General features: G+C 44.0%; 4 protein-coding genes and 1 long non-coding RNA gene across 5 annotated transcripts; 4 read left to right on the top strand and 1 right to left on the bottom strand.

Moving 5' to 3' along the window:
• The first annotated feature begins 1877 nt into the window (after nt 1-1877).
• LOC135613120 (transcriptional regulator SUPERMAN-like) lies at nt 1878-2920 on the top strand. The gene has a single exon (XM_065110132.1). It carries the CDS (start codon nt 2086-2088, stop codon nt 2782-2784), a length of 699 nt encoding a protein of 232 aa, XP_064966204.1. The 5' UTR covers nt 1878-2085; the 3' UTR covers nt 2785-2920.
• Nucleotides 2921-8931: 6011 nt separating this feature from the next.
• Nucleotides 8932-10829, top strand: LOC103975378 (AT-hook motif nuclear-localized protein 23-like). Its single transcript, XM_009390333.3, has one exon. The coding sequence runs from the start codon at nt 9749-9751 to the stop codon at nt 10700-10702; it is 954 nt and encodes a 317-aa protein (XP_009388608.2). The 5' UTR covers nt 8932-9748; the 3' UTR covers nt 10703-10829.
• Nucleotides 10830-11332: 503 nt separating this feature from the next.
• LOC103975379 (ribulose bisphosphate carboxylase/oxygenase activase, chloroplastic) lies at nt 11333-14363 on the top strand. Its single transcript, XM_009390334.3, has 7 exons — nt 11333-11492; nt 11601-11920; nt 12019-12124; nt 12198-12283; nt 13160-13632; nt 13729-14010; nt 14105-14363. The coding sequence occupies exons 1-7, from the start codon at nt 11448-11450 to the stop codon at nt 14218-14220; spliced, it is 1428 nt and encodes a 475-aa protein (XP_009388609.2). The 5' UTR covers nt 11333-11447; the 3' UTR covers nt 14221-14363.
• Nucleotides 12211-16791, bottom strand: LOC135607724 (uncharacterized). Its single transcript, XR_010485236.1, has 3 exons — nt 16673-16791; nt 16210-16578; nt 12211-12861 (listed from the first exon to the last, which is right to left on the bottom strand). It is a non-coding gene; the product is annotated as an uncharacterized LOC135607724 (long non-coding RNA).
• Nucleotides 16792-17787: 996 nt separating this feature from the next.
• Nucleotides 17788-19871, top strand: LOC135607707 (glycerol-3-phosphate acyltransferase 5-like). Its single transcript, XM_065099720.1, has 2 exons — nt 17788-18509; nt 18839-19871. Exons 1-2 carry the CDS (start codon nt 17931-17933, stop codon nt 19760-19762), a joined length of 1503 nt encoding a protein of 500 aa, XP_064955792.1. The 5' UTR covers nt 17788-17930; the 3' UTR covers nt 19763-19871.
• The last annotated feature ends 691 nt before the right edge of the window (nt 19872-20562 follow it).

Below are 20562 nucleotides of genomic sequence, written 5' to 3'. Positions count from 1 at the left end.
GATCAAAGAGAATAATTATTGATAGTAGTAGTTGCATACTTCATGCTGAATCCATTGCATGAGTGGTAATATAATAACTAAAGACATACTAATAACACAGTGAAATTTATCAGTGCTCATATGACTCTTTTACTTGAGACACTACAGACGACAACCTTTGGGCGATCCTTTTCCGGCAAGCAAGCAGGGAATCCACATACTAATTTCTGTACAAAATGAATGGCTTATCGCACCTAATCATTCCTTGCTTTAGTTGATAGGATCACTCGGCAACAGTTAACACGACAAACAAAAAGTTCAGACGATGCCAAAACCACTGGCCGATCAAAAGAAAGTACTCACATTCGTAGCCTCTAGTCTTCGGCACGCATTTTATTAGACTGCTCGGGGCAGATACCCTGTCGCGCTCTTAGTCCTATACAATAGAAAACTATCATGTCACTTTATTGGGGCTAAAATATTCCGCTGGCAACAGGTTACGGACTTGGCTGCTTCGAAAAGGCTCGAAGGAAGACATTAGGAGAACGGGAATAAATGACTTATAATTCAGCTCATGGAGTTGAGGTACCATTCGCGAAGACACACAGTCATGGGTGAACTGTACTCGGCTTCGATCCAACTTGCTCAGGAAGAATGAACACAAAATTCCAACCGACACTTGTGAGCCTGCTGGAAATCTTAGTTTATTGCTCCTCCCTCTGTTTCTTTATTCCAACTGTAGCTTTGCAAACTTATCCAGAAGCCAGACTACAAAGTTGGCAACTTTCATTAGCATCTCATCCTGATCATAATTGCAGTACAGAACGAGATAAAAGAGAAAATTTACTCGAGCATGAGTCACGTCGTTGGGTGCAAAGGCATACGTAGAAAGGAAGAGTCAAATGCACTGTCAAAGTTTCCCGTGCAATGTTTGTACCAGCGAACAAAACCAAACACGCTACTTACTACCGTTCATCGTCATGTTTCGACCAGACTAAATGAAGAGTCGACGCTGTGACCGAATGGCATAGAATCATTTGTGATGGACATTAATTAGGATCAGAGAGTCTATTATTTGAGTTCCGATCGAGAGGGGTTCTATGCCAGTGATCGAAATGGTGCAACTTGATATGTCACGCTGGATTCATTCCCGAAGAAGAACAAGAAGTGCAGTCAGTGATCATAAATCTGTATGCGTCAGTGACACTTTTCTTCGAGGAAAATTCATCTAACAAGTGGTTGATTAATTACCCAAGGCCTCGGTTATGGGGTTGCTTTCGTTTGTGGCAAAAGATCTCTCTTCATCATTGTGTGGCATCAACAATGTCAACCCTGCGGACCAAGAACATTTGCTTCCCGATAACAGATGGAAGAAAGACGAGAATTCTAGCAGATTAACAAGGACAGAGAGGAAGACACTGGTCGGACAGGACACGGTAACTGCGGCAGACCTAATCCATGACCCAATCTTGAATACGTGACATCAAGATTCCGAACAGCATTCCCTGTGCAAGACAAGACAATCCCCAGAAATGATGGTTGAGTCAAACAAGCAACTCTTTTGTTTACCATACATATTCTTTCTTCTTTCAGGATGAAGAATTAACGTATAGCCTTCTCAGGTGATTGAAGGAATGGTAGTCGTGGAAGATGTAAGCCATGTCGAAAGCATAGAGCTGTGTCCATGAGAGGTCCTTGTATTCGGCGATGGCCCAATAAATTAAGTGCTACTTGAGATCCATCGATCAGATAATTCCTAATGATAAGGTTTTATCCTCGTTTAGCACATCAAATTGCTGCATTAGAATTACGTAGTTGACAAAGTAGGTTTCTATGACAAATGGTGCAGTGTGAGAGGGGCCAAACTCTACTGCTGGTGGTGTATTAAAGAAAAGCTAATAGTAGCCACTCTAAGCCAAGGAATCAGAAATCACCACCACCTACCGCGTACAACTACCTCAGGCTTTCTCTGCCTACATCTTTCATAGGGTAGCAATCCTTCCTCCATGTTTCCCCCGTTGATCGCCGGCGCGGAGGAGGCAACCGTGTAGGGATCTCCTATTTTAAGCTCTTTGATCCTGTTGTTCTTCGGTAATACGCAGTGCTATGGAGCGGAGCAAATATTGGATGTGGAGTAGAGATTTGAGCGAGAAACCCTCGATTGGTTCTCAGATCCGTGAAGCGGTCCCTGCGGCCACCTCCTCGTATGTCCATCATGCGACGTGGGAAGAAAGAGCCTTCGCCGAGGACTCCGCAGGCCACATAGGGGGTTACATATGGCCGCCGAGGTCTTATTCTTGCAGCTTTTGCAGACGAGAATTCCGATCCGCGCAAGCGCTGGGCGGCCACATGAACGTGCACCGGCGAGACCGAGCAAGGCTTAAACAATCTTTGAGCCCGACCGGCGATGATAGCGATCATGACCGCCCCCATCATTCCTCCCAAAGACCATATATGCCCTCAGCATCTCCTCTCAGTCCTAGGGTTTCAGCGGCATCCACCCCAGAAGTGAGTACATATGCCTTGCTTTCTCCTTCCTATTCTTCCTCGATCGTTCAGGAGAACGAACAGGACTCCTGCTTGGATCCGGATTTGAAGCTCGGCAGTGAGACTTTGAACCTAAGAGATCCAAGTAAAGATGACGAGGAACACCTGACCGTCAAGAAAAGACGAACCGACCTGAAGTGCTCCTCTATCTCCATGAGAAGCTCTATGGCCGTCCAGCAAAAACTGCCTTGCCCTGTCGAAGAATTAGATCTTGAGCTTAGGCTGGGACAGAAACGCAAACCGGTTATGGTCGAATGATGTAATTGTATTTTGATCCTTGTTGTTGCAACTCTGCATCTACTCTTTTATTCTTTGTCTCATCGTGACCTTTCTCGTTTGTTGATGTCTTTCGTTTCATACTTTGGTCGAAAGCTTTTGCAATTTTGATCCGACACTGTACGAGTGAAATTTCGGTTTCATGAGCACCCGTAAAAGATGATAGCCTAATAATCATTTTGATCATCTTGAAACAATTGAAGCTAAGGAGAGCTGTGATTTCTAATGATGATTTGATTTATTCTTCTTTCTTCCTTCATTTTCTTTGGATACTTCAAAAGCTTGATTCAGTAACATAGGAAGTCAAAAGTAGTGCATAACCACAATATTTTCTTCCATCTTTACATCAAAAATAGTGCATGTCCTCCTGTCTTCTTAAGCTAGCTTACCGGAACATGATTCCTCATTTTTCTTCGATGTTAGGGCAATACTCATGTTATACGGAAACAAGCATAAGGAAGCAACTTAACTGGCCAACTATTATCAACGAAAAGGAAACAAGAACAAAAAACTCTTCATTACCAATCATCTGCATGCACAAAGCATGACAAACAGAGAAGCTTTCCTTCTTAGACAAAAAACAAACAATGTATACAACTATGTTTTTAACCCAGCAAGGAACATGGTCACTAGCAAGCAACAATGTCTCACTATACCCTCTACTTGATGGATTAGAGAAGAAACTAGGAAGTTCATCTGATTACAATTTAATCTACAAAAGCTATAAATATGTGTTTTTCAGAGAGAGAGAGAGAGAGTGTGTGTGTGTGTGTGTGTGTGACAGTCATATTATTCACACACAGAATTGCATGGGAGGTGGTGTGGTTGTCCTTTTCACTGGTCACCACAGAGTTCACAAACTGACATATCAGTAGTAAGAACAAGATCACATGCTTATAAGTCTACTTTAAACTATATAGAGTCTGGTGAAACAGGGATTAGATTCCCCTTTCTCTGATATCTCCAGCATAATTAAACCTGCAGATCTCTCTGAACAAATTGCATCTGTTGGCATTCTTTAACTTATTCATTTTCCTGGGCATCACGACATCCCAATTGCGAATCCTAAAGGAATAAACCCAGCTGCTTCTGTCTCTTCTCTTGCATGTATTATTGCCTTCTTTTCCAATAAAGATCTCTATGTCTGTATCACATTTTGAGAACACTCTAACTTCAATATGATGACAAAAAACCCTAATAATTCTTAGCCATAGCTCAAGAAAGTGCTTGAAACTTAACAAGCATCAGAAGAAATCTAGGTTTTAACGAGCTTGACATGCCAAGTTGGAGTTGCATGGTCTACTCGAATTAAAGAACAAAAAATGGATTTGTTTTATTAGTGAGCCTTCCTCGAGTCTTTTGTAAGGCAGCTCTATGTGGTGAAGCACTGGAGCTGAAAACAAGTGCGTTAATTAGGCCAAAGAACAACTAGATTTTAGCGTAAAAGATGGGCGTCAAAGATTTGGAATGGCATGGTCTGGAGTTGAGTTAAGGACAAGTTTGTGGGGGCGTAGACAAATCTTAATGAGTTTGGGAAGAGAGCGATACAGGTGCAGGCCGATGACGATCACATGGGTGCAAGAGAAACAGAATCCAGCAACAGCAACAGGAGACTGCCTGGGGACTTGTATGAAGAAGACGATGCAATTCTCTGGGCCTCGTCCTGGGAGGGTTGCAGCAAGCCAATAAGAGGATGCCACATCAGTTTTTCTTAGATAAAAATATATAGATTTATAATTTTAATTAATTTATGATTTGAGAATCAATTATAATAATCTATATGTGTATGATTGAGAGAAATTTTTACTTTAAATATGCATTACCCCAATGAACAAAATCCTCCCCTTGCATATCAATATTTTTATGGTATCAGAGGTTCTTTTATCTCAAGTAAAATTTATCCTTCTTCGTTATTTAACGATAGTAATCCCTCTCTGTTGATATACCATAGCGATTATCCCACTTGTGGTATTCCATCGTCTCTCCTAGATGCATTCTACTTGGCGATCTTCCTCACATGTCAAACAGCCAAATGCGAACACCAATTGTCGCTGTTCATCTCATCGACATTGCTTCCTTTAGATTATCTTGTTCTTTGTATCTCCACATATGTCTGTCTCTTGGTCTGCTACGTATCCCAACTCGTGAAGAAGCCATCCTGATAGTTCTTCATGATCGATACTTTGCTCCTCACTATCGGTCAAGGCACTAGCAGATACATCTTTTCCTCGACGTCGGCGAATTCCACTCACGTAACATACATGTAGCATGTACACTATAAAGTTGGTTCTATCACAATCTCACATCGGCCAACCTCTTTCCTTTGAATGACTCATCATCTCATCATAAGCAATTGCCCTTACTCCCACTATAGGTGACCATTACCATAAGAGACTAATACAAGAAACTGACGACAATGATAATTTGAGCACGTGATTCATCAATGTTATTTGAAAAATTATATGATAAATTAATTAATTAAGAAATATATTTAAAATAAAAAAAGACGGAACTAGCTATATTCAATCAAAAATCCAAAAAAAAAAAAAACATATGATCTTATTCGACCATTTATTGAAGCTTGTACCATGATTTTCTATCAATGTTCACGTAGGATGAATAATATATTTTCATAATAAATAAATAAATAAATAAGAGTTAAATTATTTTAAAAAATAATTATCGTCTCATATCATTCCGGCAAAAGAATTTAATTTATTGATCCATTATACTGTTCCAATCTTTTTTACTTTTTTCAAATATGAGAAAAAAATTACGAAGATAAAAGAAAATTACAAATGCATTGAGTCAAAATATATCATCTGTTTCGTACGACAAAGACTACTTAGATCTGAAAAGAGATAAATTTATGATAGTTTAAAAGAATTGATTCTATATCAGATATGTGCAAAACCATTAGCTCGTATACGACTTGGTAGAGCAAATCTACAAAAGTACATATGTGGATCATCATATTGCATGTCACATGGACACATAACGAGCAAATTTATTACAGTATATGAAATCATGTGAAGCATAAAAAAAACACTTCGGAGTATATATTGGTGCATTCGCATGCATGCATGCGTGCGTGCATGAGTGCTCCTCGACTCCATACTATAGAACGTGGGATCAACTCCTCTTCCTGTCAAACAAAGTTTCTTCTGCTACCTCTTACGATATGTGCACTTGTAGGCTACATCAAAGAATTGATGCGTTAAGATGAATTGAAATTTGCTGTTTAAGAGATGAAAAAGAATCGAGTTAAATAGTCAGGTTACTTTGGTGCCCAACCACCATGTCTATTAGTCTTAATCAGTCCAAACCATATGATTTGGAAGACAAATCCATATAGTAGAGCATCATCTCCTACTATAACATCAGCCTCATCGTTTAACATCAGTTTTGGCAGGAACAAAGAATTCAAATCTCTCCTCCCTACTCACATGCCATAAATGAGCCAATCAAGAAGGGACGTGATATCTAATTCACTCATTTTGTTGCGTACGAATCCTCTCTACTTCGTTTGGCGAACCGCACGTCCCAATCCTAACATGTCTTGTCTGTCTCATTAATTAGTCCTCACTTGTCATCACCAACCTGCTAATGCTGTGTCTTACACACTTGAAATGACAAACCGAAAAGAGATGGCTGTAATGCCGCGTTGAAACTTCTCATATAATTGATTTGGCTCATCTGCTGGGACACTTAAAACAGATTTAAGTCTGAAAGGGCTCATCTCAGTTCTGTATGCATGCTTTCGTGTATAGATCTGAATCCAGATTTGATGAATAGAAGCAGCACTTACAGGTGAACTTCGTTAACGTTAAAGGTAGTAGTTAAATTTGATTAAAATTAAATTAAGAGTTTAGTTTAAGTACGAGTTCTTATTTCATTGACTTTGTGGTTTAGGGTCTGTAAATAAATTGTCTCATTCACCACACCCAAAAGTCAAGAGAGAGGTAAAGCGTTGGTGCAAAAGGCGAGCGTGAGGTGCTGTTAAGTGCTATTCCGTAAATCTTCAATAAATAGAATTTTTCTAAAATTTATTTTAATCTTTCTCTCTTCTATCTCCTCAAACTTTGTCTTCTACAAAATTTATTTAAAAGTAAAAAAAAAGAGTCTAGAGAGAAAAAATTAAAAGAGAGAGAAACTACAAGAAAAAAAATCTAAGGAGAGAGATATAATGGAGAGAAAAATTCTTAAAACAATGCTCATCCACATGGATTCTTTCAATAATAAAATTCAGTCTCAAATTCGTCGATTCACTGACAAGAATTATAATAATCGGAGCATCCGGATGAATGTATTTTTTTAAATATCAATATGTTTAAGATGTTATTGATAAATATTTTACAAGGCCTAATAAACAAGATGATGTTTATCTATTGTGTGTATTTTTAAAGACAGAGAGGGTGAGATACTGGTAAATACTATTTGTGTGTATTTTTAAATATTTTTATTTTATTTATTTAATTTCTTTTTTTCTTTTATTTTTTTAAAATTTTAATAAAATTTCTTCGACGGATGCATCAGATGTACTTTGATTCAATCAGATATATTTGTTATTTGATTGTCTAATAAGAAACTTAATGCAGTAACATATTTTATGATTGCGATGACCATCACATTGAAAGAAGAGAAAGAGAGAGAGAGAGGGGGGAGGAGAGAGAAGGTTGGCGTCGGAATTCGTGCTCGTGCACTGGGAGTCGCGTGGCGGATGGGAAGATCAAACTCATGCACGTAGCATCGGGGTGTCAGACACCGCCGTTGCTGTGCTGAGTTGAGTGGAGAAGGGTGAAGCGAGATGAAGTGAAAGCCTCAGAACTCTCGTCTCTGTCGGCTGGCGAACACTGCCATGCACACGACCTTTGCCTTTACTTCTACTCTTCAGCCGGAGCGAGAAGAAAAGGAACTGTAAAGCTGAAAGCTCTCGCATTCATTTGCCGAATTCATCAAGTTGCATTGCAATCAATTATAAGTTTTTGTTCTTCCGATTTAAGCATAAGATATATGCTCATTCAACATCCTTCGCTTCTATCTTCACTCAAAGATTTTAAATTAACAGTGGATTAATGTGATTAGCATTAATTAATTTGAGTTTAAAAAATAGAATTTTATAAATTCTTCTTACCATCATAAAATGGTTTTCACAGACATGGCTGTCTAATGATTGAGCTTCAAACTCTCCCTTAAGGGCTTTTTCCTCTATTATGTGAATTAATGTAATTAAAATTAAATGATTGCCACTAGATTTTGTGGCAGGTGATATCACTCAGTAAAGTTTTCAGTAGTGACCACTCCTTGTTGGTCTCTCTCTCTCTCTCTCTCTCTCTCTCTCTCTCTCTCTCTCTCTCTCTACAATAATGGATCCTCTTCGGAGAATTGAGACAAAGTGCACTATCAAATCAATTGGACGAGACGTCCACTAACCACAATAAGTCTGTGTGTCCCATGTTAAGCGGCTCATCTCTCCAGCCTCTGCAACACCAATGGTTGTCTCTCCGTTCACGGCCCAAACGTCTCACCTGTTGATCTTGTGATTGGAGAAAGCGCCGAAGCACATGTAGGGCCACGAAGACGTCCAGTAACAGGGCAGGTAGGAAAGAGAGTAACGCACACAAAGGAAGTCCTATCATTGTGAAGGAAGCTAATCGTACGTCTGCAATACCAAGTGCAGCATGACGCCACCCCAAGTTGGCGAATCAAAGTAGTGGATGAGGTGTCAGTTCGAGCTGTCAACTCGACCAGCCAATCGTGGAGGTTAGAACGGGCCCACCGTCCATGTAGCAAGAGTTGGCAAGTTGGGTGAGGATTGGGTGGGTAAACATGAAACCAACGCACAGTCACTGTATTTAACTCATTCGCTTCAAACATTTATATATATATATATATATATATATATATATATATATATATATATATATATATATATATATATATATATATAACTCAATTATATTTCTGTTAATTTAGACTTAAACCTTTTGATTCAATAGTTTTAAATTCAACAATCAATAGATCAATCATCGATCGAGATGTTTCTCAGAAAACATTCTTGCCAAATTAAGAATTATTGCAAAATTGAAGAATCAAAATTCTCCATATTACATAAATTATGGTCAAAGGCTTCAGCTGTAGTCTCCAAAGAAGTAGTCTCGAATCGTCGACATGATTTTTCCTAAAAGTGACTCGTTACGATAGGAAGAGTTGGGAATGCAGAGACAGTGGGCGACCGAAACCAGCACCCAACCATTGAATTCTAAGGAAGACCGCAGTGCATCGAAGACGTCGTGCAGTCAAAATATCAACGGAGACCGACGAAGAAATGTATGGAACAGCTCTAACAACTGAGATGGTCCTCTCCCTTATGCTGCAATGATGAAAGGGGATGCGGATAGAGAAGAGGATAGCTTTTGATAAGCGGCAGCAGCAGCGCCACCGTCATCATCACCACCACCACGAGGAGTCGCTTTCTGATGTGGGTTGAATCCTGTACACTCTGCAAGGGCCCTTTAACAAGAAGGGGAGCACCTCTTCTTGATCATTTTGTTCATCATCACTCCTCGTCGGACCCTTTAGCAATGCAACTGATGAAGCCTTTAGCGTAGTTGTTTGTTAGGAGATTCATGCGTTTCGGTCTTCTTCCTTCTCGTTCTTTTCTTCCAAGTGTCTCGTATGACCTAATGTCATCATCACGTCTGAGAGAAGCAACCAAAAAAGGAAGGATGGAAGTAAAGATGACAAAGTGCTCATTGATCCGCATGAAAGGGAGTAAAACTTCAAAGGGTAAAAAGTTGCAGAGAGAAGTGATGGCTATCAGAACGACATACAGAACCTATAAGAGACCCGTCTCTGATCTCAGTCTTTCTTGTTCGTCTTCTCGCAATCGTGCTCCTACTTGTCTGAAGAGCTGGCGTACCGGTGGAGGAACGGAGATGAGGCGATGGGAGCGGTCGATCCCAGGGTCACCTCAGCAATCTCCGCCTTTCTCCTTCATCTCCGAAACCCCATCAGCACCATCGACCACCGCAACCACCACTTTAATCGAAGAGACCGAAAGCCGAACACCAAAACCACCATGACCACCAACAGCAACGGCAGCAACAACCACCCCAACGAAGACGAAGGAAATGCCGACGACCAGTCTACCGGTGGCCTCGAGGTGGTCGACGGTGGCCCTGGCAGCCGAGCTGGCGGCGCCGCGGGCCGCCGCCCTCGAGGCCGACCGCCAGGTTCCAAGAACAAGCCGAGGCCGCCCGTCATCATCACGCGGGAGAACCCCAACGCGCTCCACGCCCATGTCCTCGAAGTCGCCAGCGGAACCAACATCATGGACGCCGTTGCCACCTTCGCCCGCCGGAGGCAGCGAGGGGTCTGTATTTTGAGCGGAAGCGGGGTCGTCACCGGTGTCACGCTTCGCCAGCCTGGAGCGCCGGCCGGGGTAATCACGCTTCCAGGCTGCTTCGAGATCCTTTTTCTTTCCGGGTCTTTCCTGCCGACGCCATCGCCGCCCGGCGCCACCGGGCTTGCAGTCTACCTAGCTGGCGGCGAGGGGCAGGTGGTGGGAGGGAATGTTGTGGGAAAATTGGTCGCCTCGGGCCCGGTGATGATGATCGCAGCCACATTCTTGAACACCACATACGAACGGTTACTGCATGAGGATGAAGAGCCAGCGGCTGTGGTGGCTCGATTGGTCACAGAAGGATTGCCGCAGAGACCGAGAAGCAATGAAGGCGGCGGCAGATGGTCATCGCAGCTGGCGCATGGGCGATTGGATCCGGCGTCGATGTCGCTGTTGAATCTGCCACCAAATCTATTACCTGATGGTCAGATTCCCCACGAGGTTTTGGGCGCTTGGGCTTCCGCTGCAGCTCCTCGGCCGCCTCCATCCTACTGAGTCTCATCGCAGTGTCCTGCTCCTCCATCATCTTCATGTTAATGTCGTTGCATGCTCTCTTTCCTCTGTAAACACATTTACTAGTTGCTATATTTTTCTTGTGATTTTATTTAATTCTATTCGCATACTTCCAATCTCAAGAAAATGTCGAAAATACAGCTACATATATGCCTCGTAGAATCCCAGTTGCCTTAGCATCCGAAAGTTCAAGGATCCTTAGCTCATATATACCTCGTCTTGCTGCAGTTCTACGGTTCTGATACTGGAATTAGATCGGTTGCTCAACCATAAGTTTGTTCTCGGAGGTGCTTTGGGTTTCTCTTTGACACCACATTTCGTATAAAAATAGCGTGTAAACTACGAGTCCATGACATGCCAGAAATATCAATGGAGAGGCCAACCCGAGCCCCACCCATGCGTTGTCTGGAGTGAGTTCTCAACTCTTCTTCCTACAGACTTTTGGTTATCCCCAAAGTTTAAACTCTCACTGCAAAAATGCTCTTCTTTTCTGTACAACTTTATCTAAACTCAGCCGTCGCCTACGGTTGTGCCACGCGTCGCCAACCGGATCACAAGCGTGTGGCCATCAGGAAGTCGCCAGCCACAGCCACACAGCGATCCCGAGCTCAGGCAAACCCCATCGGCTTCACCACCACCACACCCCTGCCATGCCCATTGCTATTAATATTTCTTCGCCGTCTTCCAATCCCCATCCGCGATCCATTGGTTGCAGGCTTCCTCCGGCATGGCCGCCGCCGTCTCCACCATCGGAGCTGTCAACCGAGTCCCGGTACCGTGCTGCGTTCGCACATCACGTTCTTCTACTGTTTGATTGTACTGTATATAGCGTCTTTTCTGCTCTGGCTCTGAGTTGAGTTGCGTTTGTGTTGGTGTGTAGCTGAGCCTGCATGGCTCCAGCTCGGGAGCTTCGATCCCTAGCTCAGTGTTCTTGGGGAGCAGCTTGAAGAAGGCGAACTCGGTTCCCAGCCACGGGAGGGTCCCCACTCGCACCTTCAAGGTCTTGGCTGCAGACCTCGATGAGTCGAAGCAGACCGAGAAAGACCGGTGGGCGGGGCTCGCTTACGATGTATCGGATGATCAGCAGGACATCACCAGAGGGAAGGGGCTGGCCGATTCCCTCTTCCAAGCACCCACGGGCGATGGGACTCATGAGGCCGTCTTGAGCTCCTACGAATACATCAGCCAGGGCCTCCGTCAGTAAGACAACTGCAACAACCTCTTCTCTATGCAGCTCCATGGCATTTCTCTGTGTCTGCTTCGTAGAGACAGGGCCTTGACTACTGTTGTGATTTTAGGTACAACCTCGACAACACCATGGATGGATTCTACATCGCTCCCGCTTTCATGGACAAACTTGTTGTTCACATCTCCAAGAACTTCATGAACTTGCCCAACATCAAGGTGATCATTGTTCTCGTTGGTGGTGCACTGATACATGTTCGATGTGAATCTCACTGCGAAGATTTGTTGACAGGTTCCATTGATTTTGGGTATCTGGGGAGGCAAAGGGCAGGGGAAATCCTTCCAGTGTGAGCTCGTGTTCGCCAAGATGGGAATCAAGTAAGCTCGTATCATGTGGTTGAATCATTGATTTGAGCATGATGAACTGCTTAAAGAAGCTGATATTTCTTTGTTCTTCAATCCTGTAAGCATCGAACATACTGCAAATCTTAGAGAATTGAGATATCACAACTTTTTCCACATACCTCTGATCCATCAATATACGATCCACACATGCTACTACCAATGAATCTTTGACACTATAATCTTTACGACTCAGTTTTTGTTCCTTTGAACCAGAACAAATTGTTCATACAAACCCATAGAACAGAGAGTTTGCTAACAAGTAAATTTCATCACTGTAGTGTTAAAAGACCCTTAATTTACATATTTAAGTAAATTAACAACTTAGCTGCCGCTGCGTCTCTGTTCTGCAACTGCTAACCTATGCTTGATATGGTGCCATTGACAAGATTCATACTTGTATGCTGTTTCTCTGCATGGAAGTTTCACCATCAATATGTCCTGTTGTATTTTAATCTGAGTTCTATGACATCAGACCTGACTTTGTAAAATCATCGTTGTCCATCATCTTTTCTCCCTTTTGGCATTTGCCCTTAAAGATGTGAAGACAATGCCTGCGATTAATTATAAATCTGTCAGCATGAGAAAGATTGGATTCTAAGCAATCGATCATTCATTTTTACAATCTCAATTGTTGCACCTGTAATGAATCATTGCACATTTTGAACATATTCATGTGAGGCACTCTGATTCTATGAACACCCTGATCTGATATCTGAGTCAATTTCTGTGTTTCCCCACCTTGTAGAAGGATCAAATACTTGTGTCGTATGATTAGACTCTTGGTAGCTACTTTGAAGGCATTGTGAATTCGTCGGAGGCTCATGATCGATTTAACTGTCCTGTTTGCAGCCCTATAATGATGAGTGCCGGAGAACTGGAAAGTGGGAATGCAGGAGAGCCTGCAAAATTGATCAGGCAAAGGTACCGGGAGGCAGCCGAAATCATCAAGAAGGGGAAGATGTGCTGCCTCTTCATCAACGATCTCGACGCCGGAGCTGGGCGGCTCGGCGGCACCACCCAGTACACCGTCAACAACCAGATGGTGAACGCCACCCTCATGAACATCGCCGATAACCCAACCAACGTGCAGCTCCCGGGAATGTACAACAAGCAGGAGAACCCCCGCGTTCCCATCATCGTCACCGGAAACGACTTCTCCACCCTCTATGCTCCGCTCATTCGTGATGGTCGTATGGAGAAGTTCTACTGGGCGCCAACCAGAGAGGACCGCATCGGCGTCTGCGCCGGAATATTTAGGACCGACAATGTCGCCAAGGAGGACATTGTCAAGCTCGTCGATTCGTTCCCCGGCCAGTCCATCGGTAAGCTTCCCGAAACCCAAAACGAACATGAAGCTGGGTGTTCATCAGACTCGATCTTTAGCATCGAACTTAGCTGATGTTGCTTGTGTAATGCAGACTTCTTTGGCGCCGTCCGAGCCAGGGTGTATGATGATGAGGTGAGGAAATGGGTTGCAGAGATCGGGGTTGAAAGCGTGAACAAGAAGTTAGTCAACTCACTGGAAGGGCCGCCGACGTTCGACCAGCCCAAGATGAGCCTCGAGAAGCTAATGGAGTACGGTAACATGCTGGTGAAGGAGCAAGAGAACGTGAAGAGGGTGCAGCTGGCCGACAAGTACCTGAGCGAGGCCGCGCTGGGAGACGCCAATGAGGACGCCATTAACACGGGACAGTTCTACGGTTCGCACTCTCTATGTCATCCTGTCTCTTACGAACAAAAGATATGGTGCGTTGTGGCCATAGCTGATGCGTTAAGCTTACTACCCGTATGCAGGGAAAGCAGCTCAACAGGTGGGCGTCCCAGTTCCAGAAGGGTGCACTGATCCGATTGCCACAAACTTTGATCCGACGGCCAGGAGCGACGATGGGAGCTGCTTGTACCCCGTCTGAGTGTGTGGTTTTTGTGATTGATGGAAACATATCGGAGACGAGGCCTTTGTCTATGCATGGGGTGGAATAGCAGTAGCAGCAGTCGCTGTGTTGTAAACATACCTATGTGACTCTTTTAAATCCATTAACGGCTTTTATTCTTATGATTTGGTAAGCCTCAAGAAATAAAGACTCCACTTTTATTTTTCTTTTTTTTTCTTTTTTTAAAGAAAGTGAAAACTATTGGTGTGAACAACTTTTGAGCCGTGGCCTCAGGGCCGACGCGGCTCGGTTCAGGTCCGAATGGCGGGGGTCTTGCTCGGAGTCCCTCGGGGGTTACCGATACGGTCGGTTGCAGAGATCAAGTTATGTGGAAGCTCGTGGGGGCGTCCTGCGGGGAAGGGTTCCATTCTGCGGCATTGGGAAGAAACAGCTTCGTCTTCGTACCTGCACACAGGTCGGGTCGGAAGCTCGGCCCGACCCCTCCGACGATCAAATCAATGATGTGGATTGGTGCGGTATTTTCCTCTGTCTCTTTTCCCCTTTTTTCCTCCCCCCGGGCGTTTAGAACACGAGGGTATTTATAGGGAAGTTTAGTATTACCTGATGTGCCTGCCCGTAGGGAGCAAGATCGTACCTCTGATGGCGTCTGACATCGTTGTTGGCGTGGCGTGAGGGATCGAGCTTGAGCGATCGTTAATGGGCCTCGGCCTGTGTTCTGGTTCGTTTGACCCGACTCTGTCGGGTTGATCAAGGCGTGAGCTTCGTGTGGGTCAGCTGACGTCAGTCCGAGTCTTGTTGCCATTTATTGCCCTCATAAAAAACCATATGAGGTAATCAAAGCAGCAATCATATGAGATCAGGAGGGAAATCCTCCCTCCAAAAATAAATTGGCTAGCCAATTTACTAAGTGATTTCTCTCCCTAAATATATGTATCTTAAACTCCTCCTCATATATACTTGGAAAATCTAAAATATTCTCAATAACATTCCTTAAATGCTATGGTAGCTCCAAAGGATGGTTGATATGTTGCACAATAAATAGCTAATGAATCTAACTCTATCAAAATCTTTCGCACCCAATGTTAACCTCTTTGAAAGCAATTGCTTTATTGAAAATTATCAACCTCCAAGTAGTATATTTGTAACCTATAAATAAAAGAATTGCATTACTATCCCTAATGAGAAAACCTATACCCGAGTCATCGGTATTGAACTTATGCCATGTTTGCTTTGGTGGATTCTATTGAACTCATAAGGGCATTCTCTACTACATCTCAAAATCTTTGTTATCAACATAATCCCACAAGAAAGCTATAGCAGTGTCTACAATATTATTAAGTGCGATATTTTTATTCGAAAATATAGCAGCATTCATAGCCCTCCAAATGAGCCATAAAGCAATCACAATGAAAGCTCTTGAGATTGGTGAGCTACTCAAAGGTCCTAAAGAACAAGAGAAGATCATCACAAAAAGGAGATGATAAATCTTATAAGAGCCCTAGTAAACATTGGTGAGATCAACTTCTTGTCACAAACTTTTTTAATCAATTTAAATAAATAGTTATGTGAATGAAAAGATAAAAAGTTCTCCTACTCTTTTTAAAAGAATTAGAGATAATATCATTAATAACACAAATGAATGACAATGAAGTAACACAACTAAGAATCCATTTATTAAAAAGAGGAGCAAAATGCATGAAATCAAGGGTTTTTAGAATAGCCTCCCAAGAAACTCATCATAAGCCTTCTCAAGATTAATTTTTACCATAATACAAGGTTTTCTCTTTTAAAATCATATAAGAATGCACAAGCTCTTAAGTAACAAGAACTTAAATTACTCCAAAAATAAAAAATAAAAAATAAAAGATAACTTTTAACGATCTTAACTAAAATATGATTATTAACATTGCATAAAAAAATTTGATGAAAATCTTTAATACTTGGGAATAAAAATCAAATGCCAAAGTTACTTTCCCCAAAAGGGCTAGGGAGGGAGGAAGAGAGTACCTGCGACCATGAAAGGGCGCCAGCGGCCGGAGCCGGGACACGCTTCTCTGGAGCCTTTCCTCGAGCGGTAGGAGCGACCAACGATGAAACCACAGCCGGAACCGAAGGATGCATAGGGGAAGCAACCCGAAGAGGAAGGAAGAGAGCAGGGGACGATGGGGTTTCCCTCATCATCCGAGAGAGGAGGGAAGAGGGAGAGAAGGTCTAGTTTAAGGCTACCTGTATTTGATTTGTTGTGATTGGCATGCAGACAATTCCCAAATATCGCTTTAATTTTTGAAAGGTATGGGGTAAAATGGAACAGAAGAAAAGGTGTCGTCGATCCATCTCTCTAAGCTACCAAATCTTGCTTTGATTTCTAGGACGGAGCTGCAGCAATCATCCTCTTGTTAATCAACATAACCATTGTTCTTTTCATCCTGAGAAGAAGGAAGAAACTAAGATTGGGAGGTGGAATACGGACCTCATAGGTTCTCCTACAACCATCTGTACCTACAGAATCTACTCGGCATCGGAGGCTTTGGACAAATCTACAAAGGCGGCATGCCGACATCCAAGATTTGCCTATGTTCGTTTAGATTCGTGCTGACCCAAATTATTAGGTGAACCAATTCGGAAATAAAGATCCTCTTTAACCGTCTGTTTCGACGAGCTAAAACCCCAATATCGAATATAATAATAGAGAAGGAATTGACCAGATAGTCGTCAAATTAGATCCACCTGGAATCTTGTCCGATCTGATTGTGAATCGGATGAACAAATTGACTCGATTACTACGTCGAGTTCATCAAGATTTCGGCTTTATCTGATGCATTAACATTCACCCATCGATTGACTCCAAATTAAATTGTGAAATGAAGTTGAACGAAGTAAGAGTTGGATACAACAGAAACGAGCAGTCTAAATATGTCTCGTACATTCACTTCGTCGAACACTTGTTAAGATGTTATACTATTGCCCCCTTGTAGATGTAGCTTCAGGAAGCATGATAGAAATGGTCAAATTCCATCGTCGATGTACATGTCATCTTTAGATGTATCTCATGTTGATATCTTTAGTTCAAAAGAAGATCCATATGTCTACTTTCTACTTCAACATGGGTTCTACTTTCTTGCTTTTGCTCAAGATAAGTATCTTAACTTCATCTTCATTGTAGCAGATCTCTTCTCACCTAAAAACTACGACAATCACATTCATTCAACCAAAAATAAAATAAAATGAAACTAAAACAAAGACAATCTCACAAGCTAAAAACTTTATCCAAACCATCTACGACGATAAAATTATCCTTCTCTCTCTAAATTACCACAACTCCACCCATGCATTGCATGTCCTCTCAAGTGCAAGTTTTTGTGAAGTCATGGGCGAGATTAGAAATGATTGGGTCAACGTTAGGCATCAGCTTAGGGAAGAAAGCAGACGAAGATAAAGAAATGGCCAAATGGTAGAGTAGAAGATACAGGTAGATGTCGTTTGTTGCGAATTAGGTCTGTAAATCCACCATCCCACTCAAGACTTCCATTGGTAGTTGAGGACAGTTTAACTGCCCGATTCCTTCCCTAAGTTCCGCTGCCGGTCTAACCCACGCCACCTTTTCATGCCTTATTATCTTTCTCACGCCTCCATCTACTGTTGCCAAAAGCTTCCCTCAACACCTCATTCCTTTAATCCTATTGGCGAACTCCAACAATACATTCACGTCGTAGAGGAGTCGAACGAGCATGGAGGATCGCCGCTCGGGCCGGCCGGCATCCGGCTCCATCGTGTCGGAGCTCGAGGGTACGCTTCTTAAAGACGTCGACCCCTTCCCTTACTTCATGCTCGTCGCGTTCGAGACGTCGGGCTTGGTCCGATTCGTGGTGCTGCTGCTCCTGTGGCCCCTGCTCCGCCTGCTCGACCTGTTCCGCCTCGGCCAGCTCGGGCTCAGGCTCATGGTCTTCGTGGCCGTCGCGGGAGTGCGGGAGTCGGAGATCGAGGCGGTGGCGAGGGCCGTGCTGCCCAAGTTCTACGTGGAGGACGTGGACGTGGCGGCGTGGAACGCCTTCAGCGCGTTCGAGCGGCGGGCGGTGGTGACGCGGTGCCCGACGGTGATGGTGGAGAGGTTCGCGAAGGACCACCTCGGTGCCGTCGAGGTAGTGGGATGTGAGCTCGAGGTCAGTCGATCCGGGTACGCCACCGGGTTCCTCAAGAAAGTAGAGAAGTCCTTGGCCGAGCAGGTGATGGCCGTCTGTGGGAAGGAGAAGGCTGATGTAGGTTTGTGCACATCGGCCTCGGCACAGTCATTCTCATTTCTGTGCAAGGTAAGTTGGAACAGTTCATTTTGCGGATGTATCGGAACGATTCACATGATTCTGATCTAAAATTCTTATCTTTCTAAGAGCAGGATTCTCCTAAGATCATATAAGTCCAAAAAAATTGTTGCTTCGCAATAGTTTGATAGAAAATTTTTATTTTCGAGATCAAACCCTCTGTAGAGACCATGAGAATTATATTTGAGTACAAAACCGATGTAACTTGTTGACGACGTAAGTAGGGAGGTAAACAGATGTTAACTACACTTCTTCAAGTATAAACAGAGTAGATAACTATCCTTAAACAGAGCAAATAACAACATTTGGTACGTGAGCAGGAACTACATCGCATGCCAGTCTCCGCTGACCCGGTGCACAACGAGGAAGAACAAAGACGACCGCCGCCGGTGATCTTCCATGACGGCCGCCTCGTGCGCCGTCCCACGCCATTCACAGCACTCCTCACCATTTTGTGGATACCATTTGGTATAGTGCTCGCCTTCGTCCGCATCGCGGTGGGTCTGACCATCCCCATATGGGTCATCCCTTACATCGCACGCCCGTTCGGCGGAGCGCTCATCGTGAGAGGCCGGCCGCCGCCACCCGTCTCCGGCTCTACCACCGGCGTCCTCTTCGTGTGCACCCACCGCACCCTCATGGATCCGGTGGTCCTGTCGACGGTCCTCGGTCGCAAGGTCCCGGCCGTCACGTACTCCATATCCTGGCTGTCGGAGATCCTGTCACCGATCCGCACCGTCCGGTTGAGCAGGGACCGGCAGGTGGACGCGGAGCGCATCAGGAGCGAGCTTGCCAAAGGCGACCTGGTGGTGTGCCCCGAGGGCACCACATGCAGGGAGCCCTTTCTGCTGCGGTTCAGCGCCCTCTTCGCCGAGCTGACGGACCGGATCGTGCCGGTGGCCATGAACTATCGCGTCGGCTTCTTCCATGCGACCACGGCGAGGGGGTGGAAGGCGATGGACCCCATCTTCTTCTTCATGAACCCCCGGCCAATCTACGAGGTCACGTTCCTCAACCAGCTGCCGTGGGAGGCGACGTGCTCTGCCGGGAAGAGCCCGCATGACGTTGCCAACTACGTGCAGAGGATCCTGGCGGCCTCGCTTGGCTTCGAATGCACCAACTACACGAGGAAGGACAAGTACCGGATGCTCGCCGGCAACGACGGGACTGTCAACTTCAATTTGGCCTCGCCATTGGTGGAGCGAGCGAAGGAGGTGCTGCGGTTTCTGCGCTGGACTACGTGAGGGTTTCCCGACGTTTCTGCTGCTTGCCATGTCGTGTATCTTTGGGGTAGATGTTATGATGGACTCTTATACATACCGATATATACATTTCAATTGTCTTTGAATCAAATTTGAATGATAAAAATAACATATTCCTTGGAACAAAATAAAAACCTGAAAATGTCCATCTAATTTTGACGAAAAAGAATATTTGTATTATGTATGTCATTATATGAATCATTATACCATCAGGTCTTTGTATGACTGTACGTACCATTGCCTGCGTTGGATATGCTTGCTCTCTCTAAAGTTATCGTTCGTTCCACCACTTCACCCACGTCCGTAACAGAGACATCTTAGGTGAGGCAACCAACCATATGGAGACTAACATTACCTATGGATACCACAAGTGAGGTCATCGGCATTTATAGGATCCACACTCTCGGTATGCGTAGCCAGCTGAATCCTATCCGAAGATATCCGAGAGACCAGACATAAGAATCCGAATCAGTAGTCACCGGACCACTGCCTTCCGGTGGAGTGACACTCGAATAAGAAAGTGCATATAATTTCGTCCCTTTGAATCAACAAAACAAAGAAACTATGTACGTATTCTACTACAACATTACCGCAGAAATCTCCAAACATATCCTCATAGTAACAGCAACAGGTAATGAATGAATGATTGGAGCAAGAGAGTTTGGGAAGCCGCGGGCGTTTGAGCCTCCACGCCTTCCTCTCTCTTCAATCATGGCAACTAATGGTCGCCTTCTCACCTAAGCAAATCATACGGCCCTGCAATATGAATCACCAGATTAGAC

This window comes from Musa acuminata, chromosome BXJ1-2, assembly GCF_036884655.1.
Source record: "Musa acuminata AAA Group cultivar baxijiao chromosome BXJ1-2, Cavendish_Baxijiao_AAA, whole genome shotgun sequence".
Taxonomy (NCBI): Eukaryota; Viridiplantae; Streptophyta; class Magnoliopsida; order Zingiberales; family Musaceae; genus Musa; species Musa acuminata.
The sequence above is the reverse complement of the archived record's forward strand: the minus strand, read 5'-3'. Positions and strand labels throughout refer to the sequence as shown.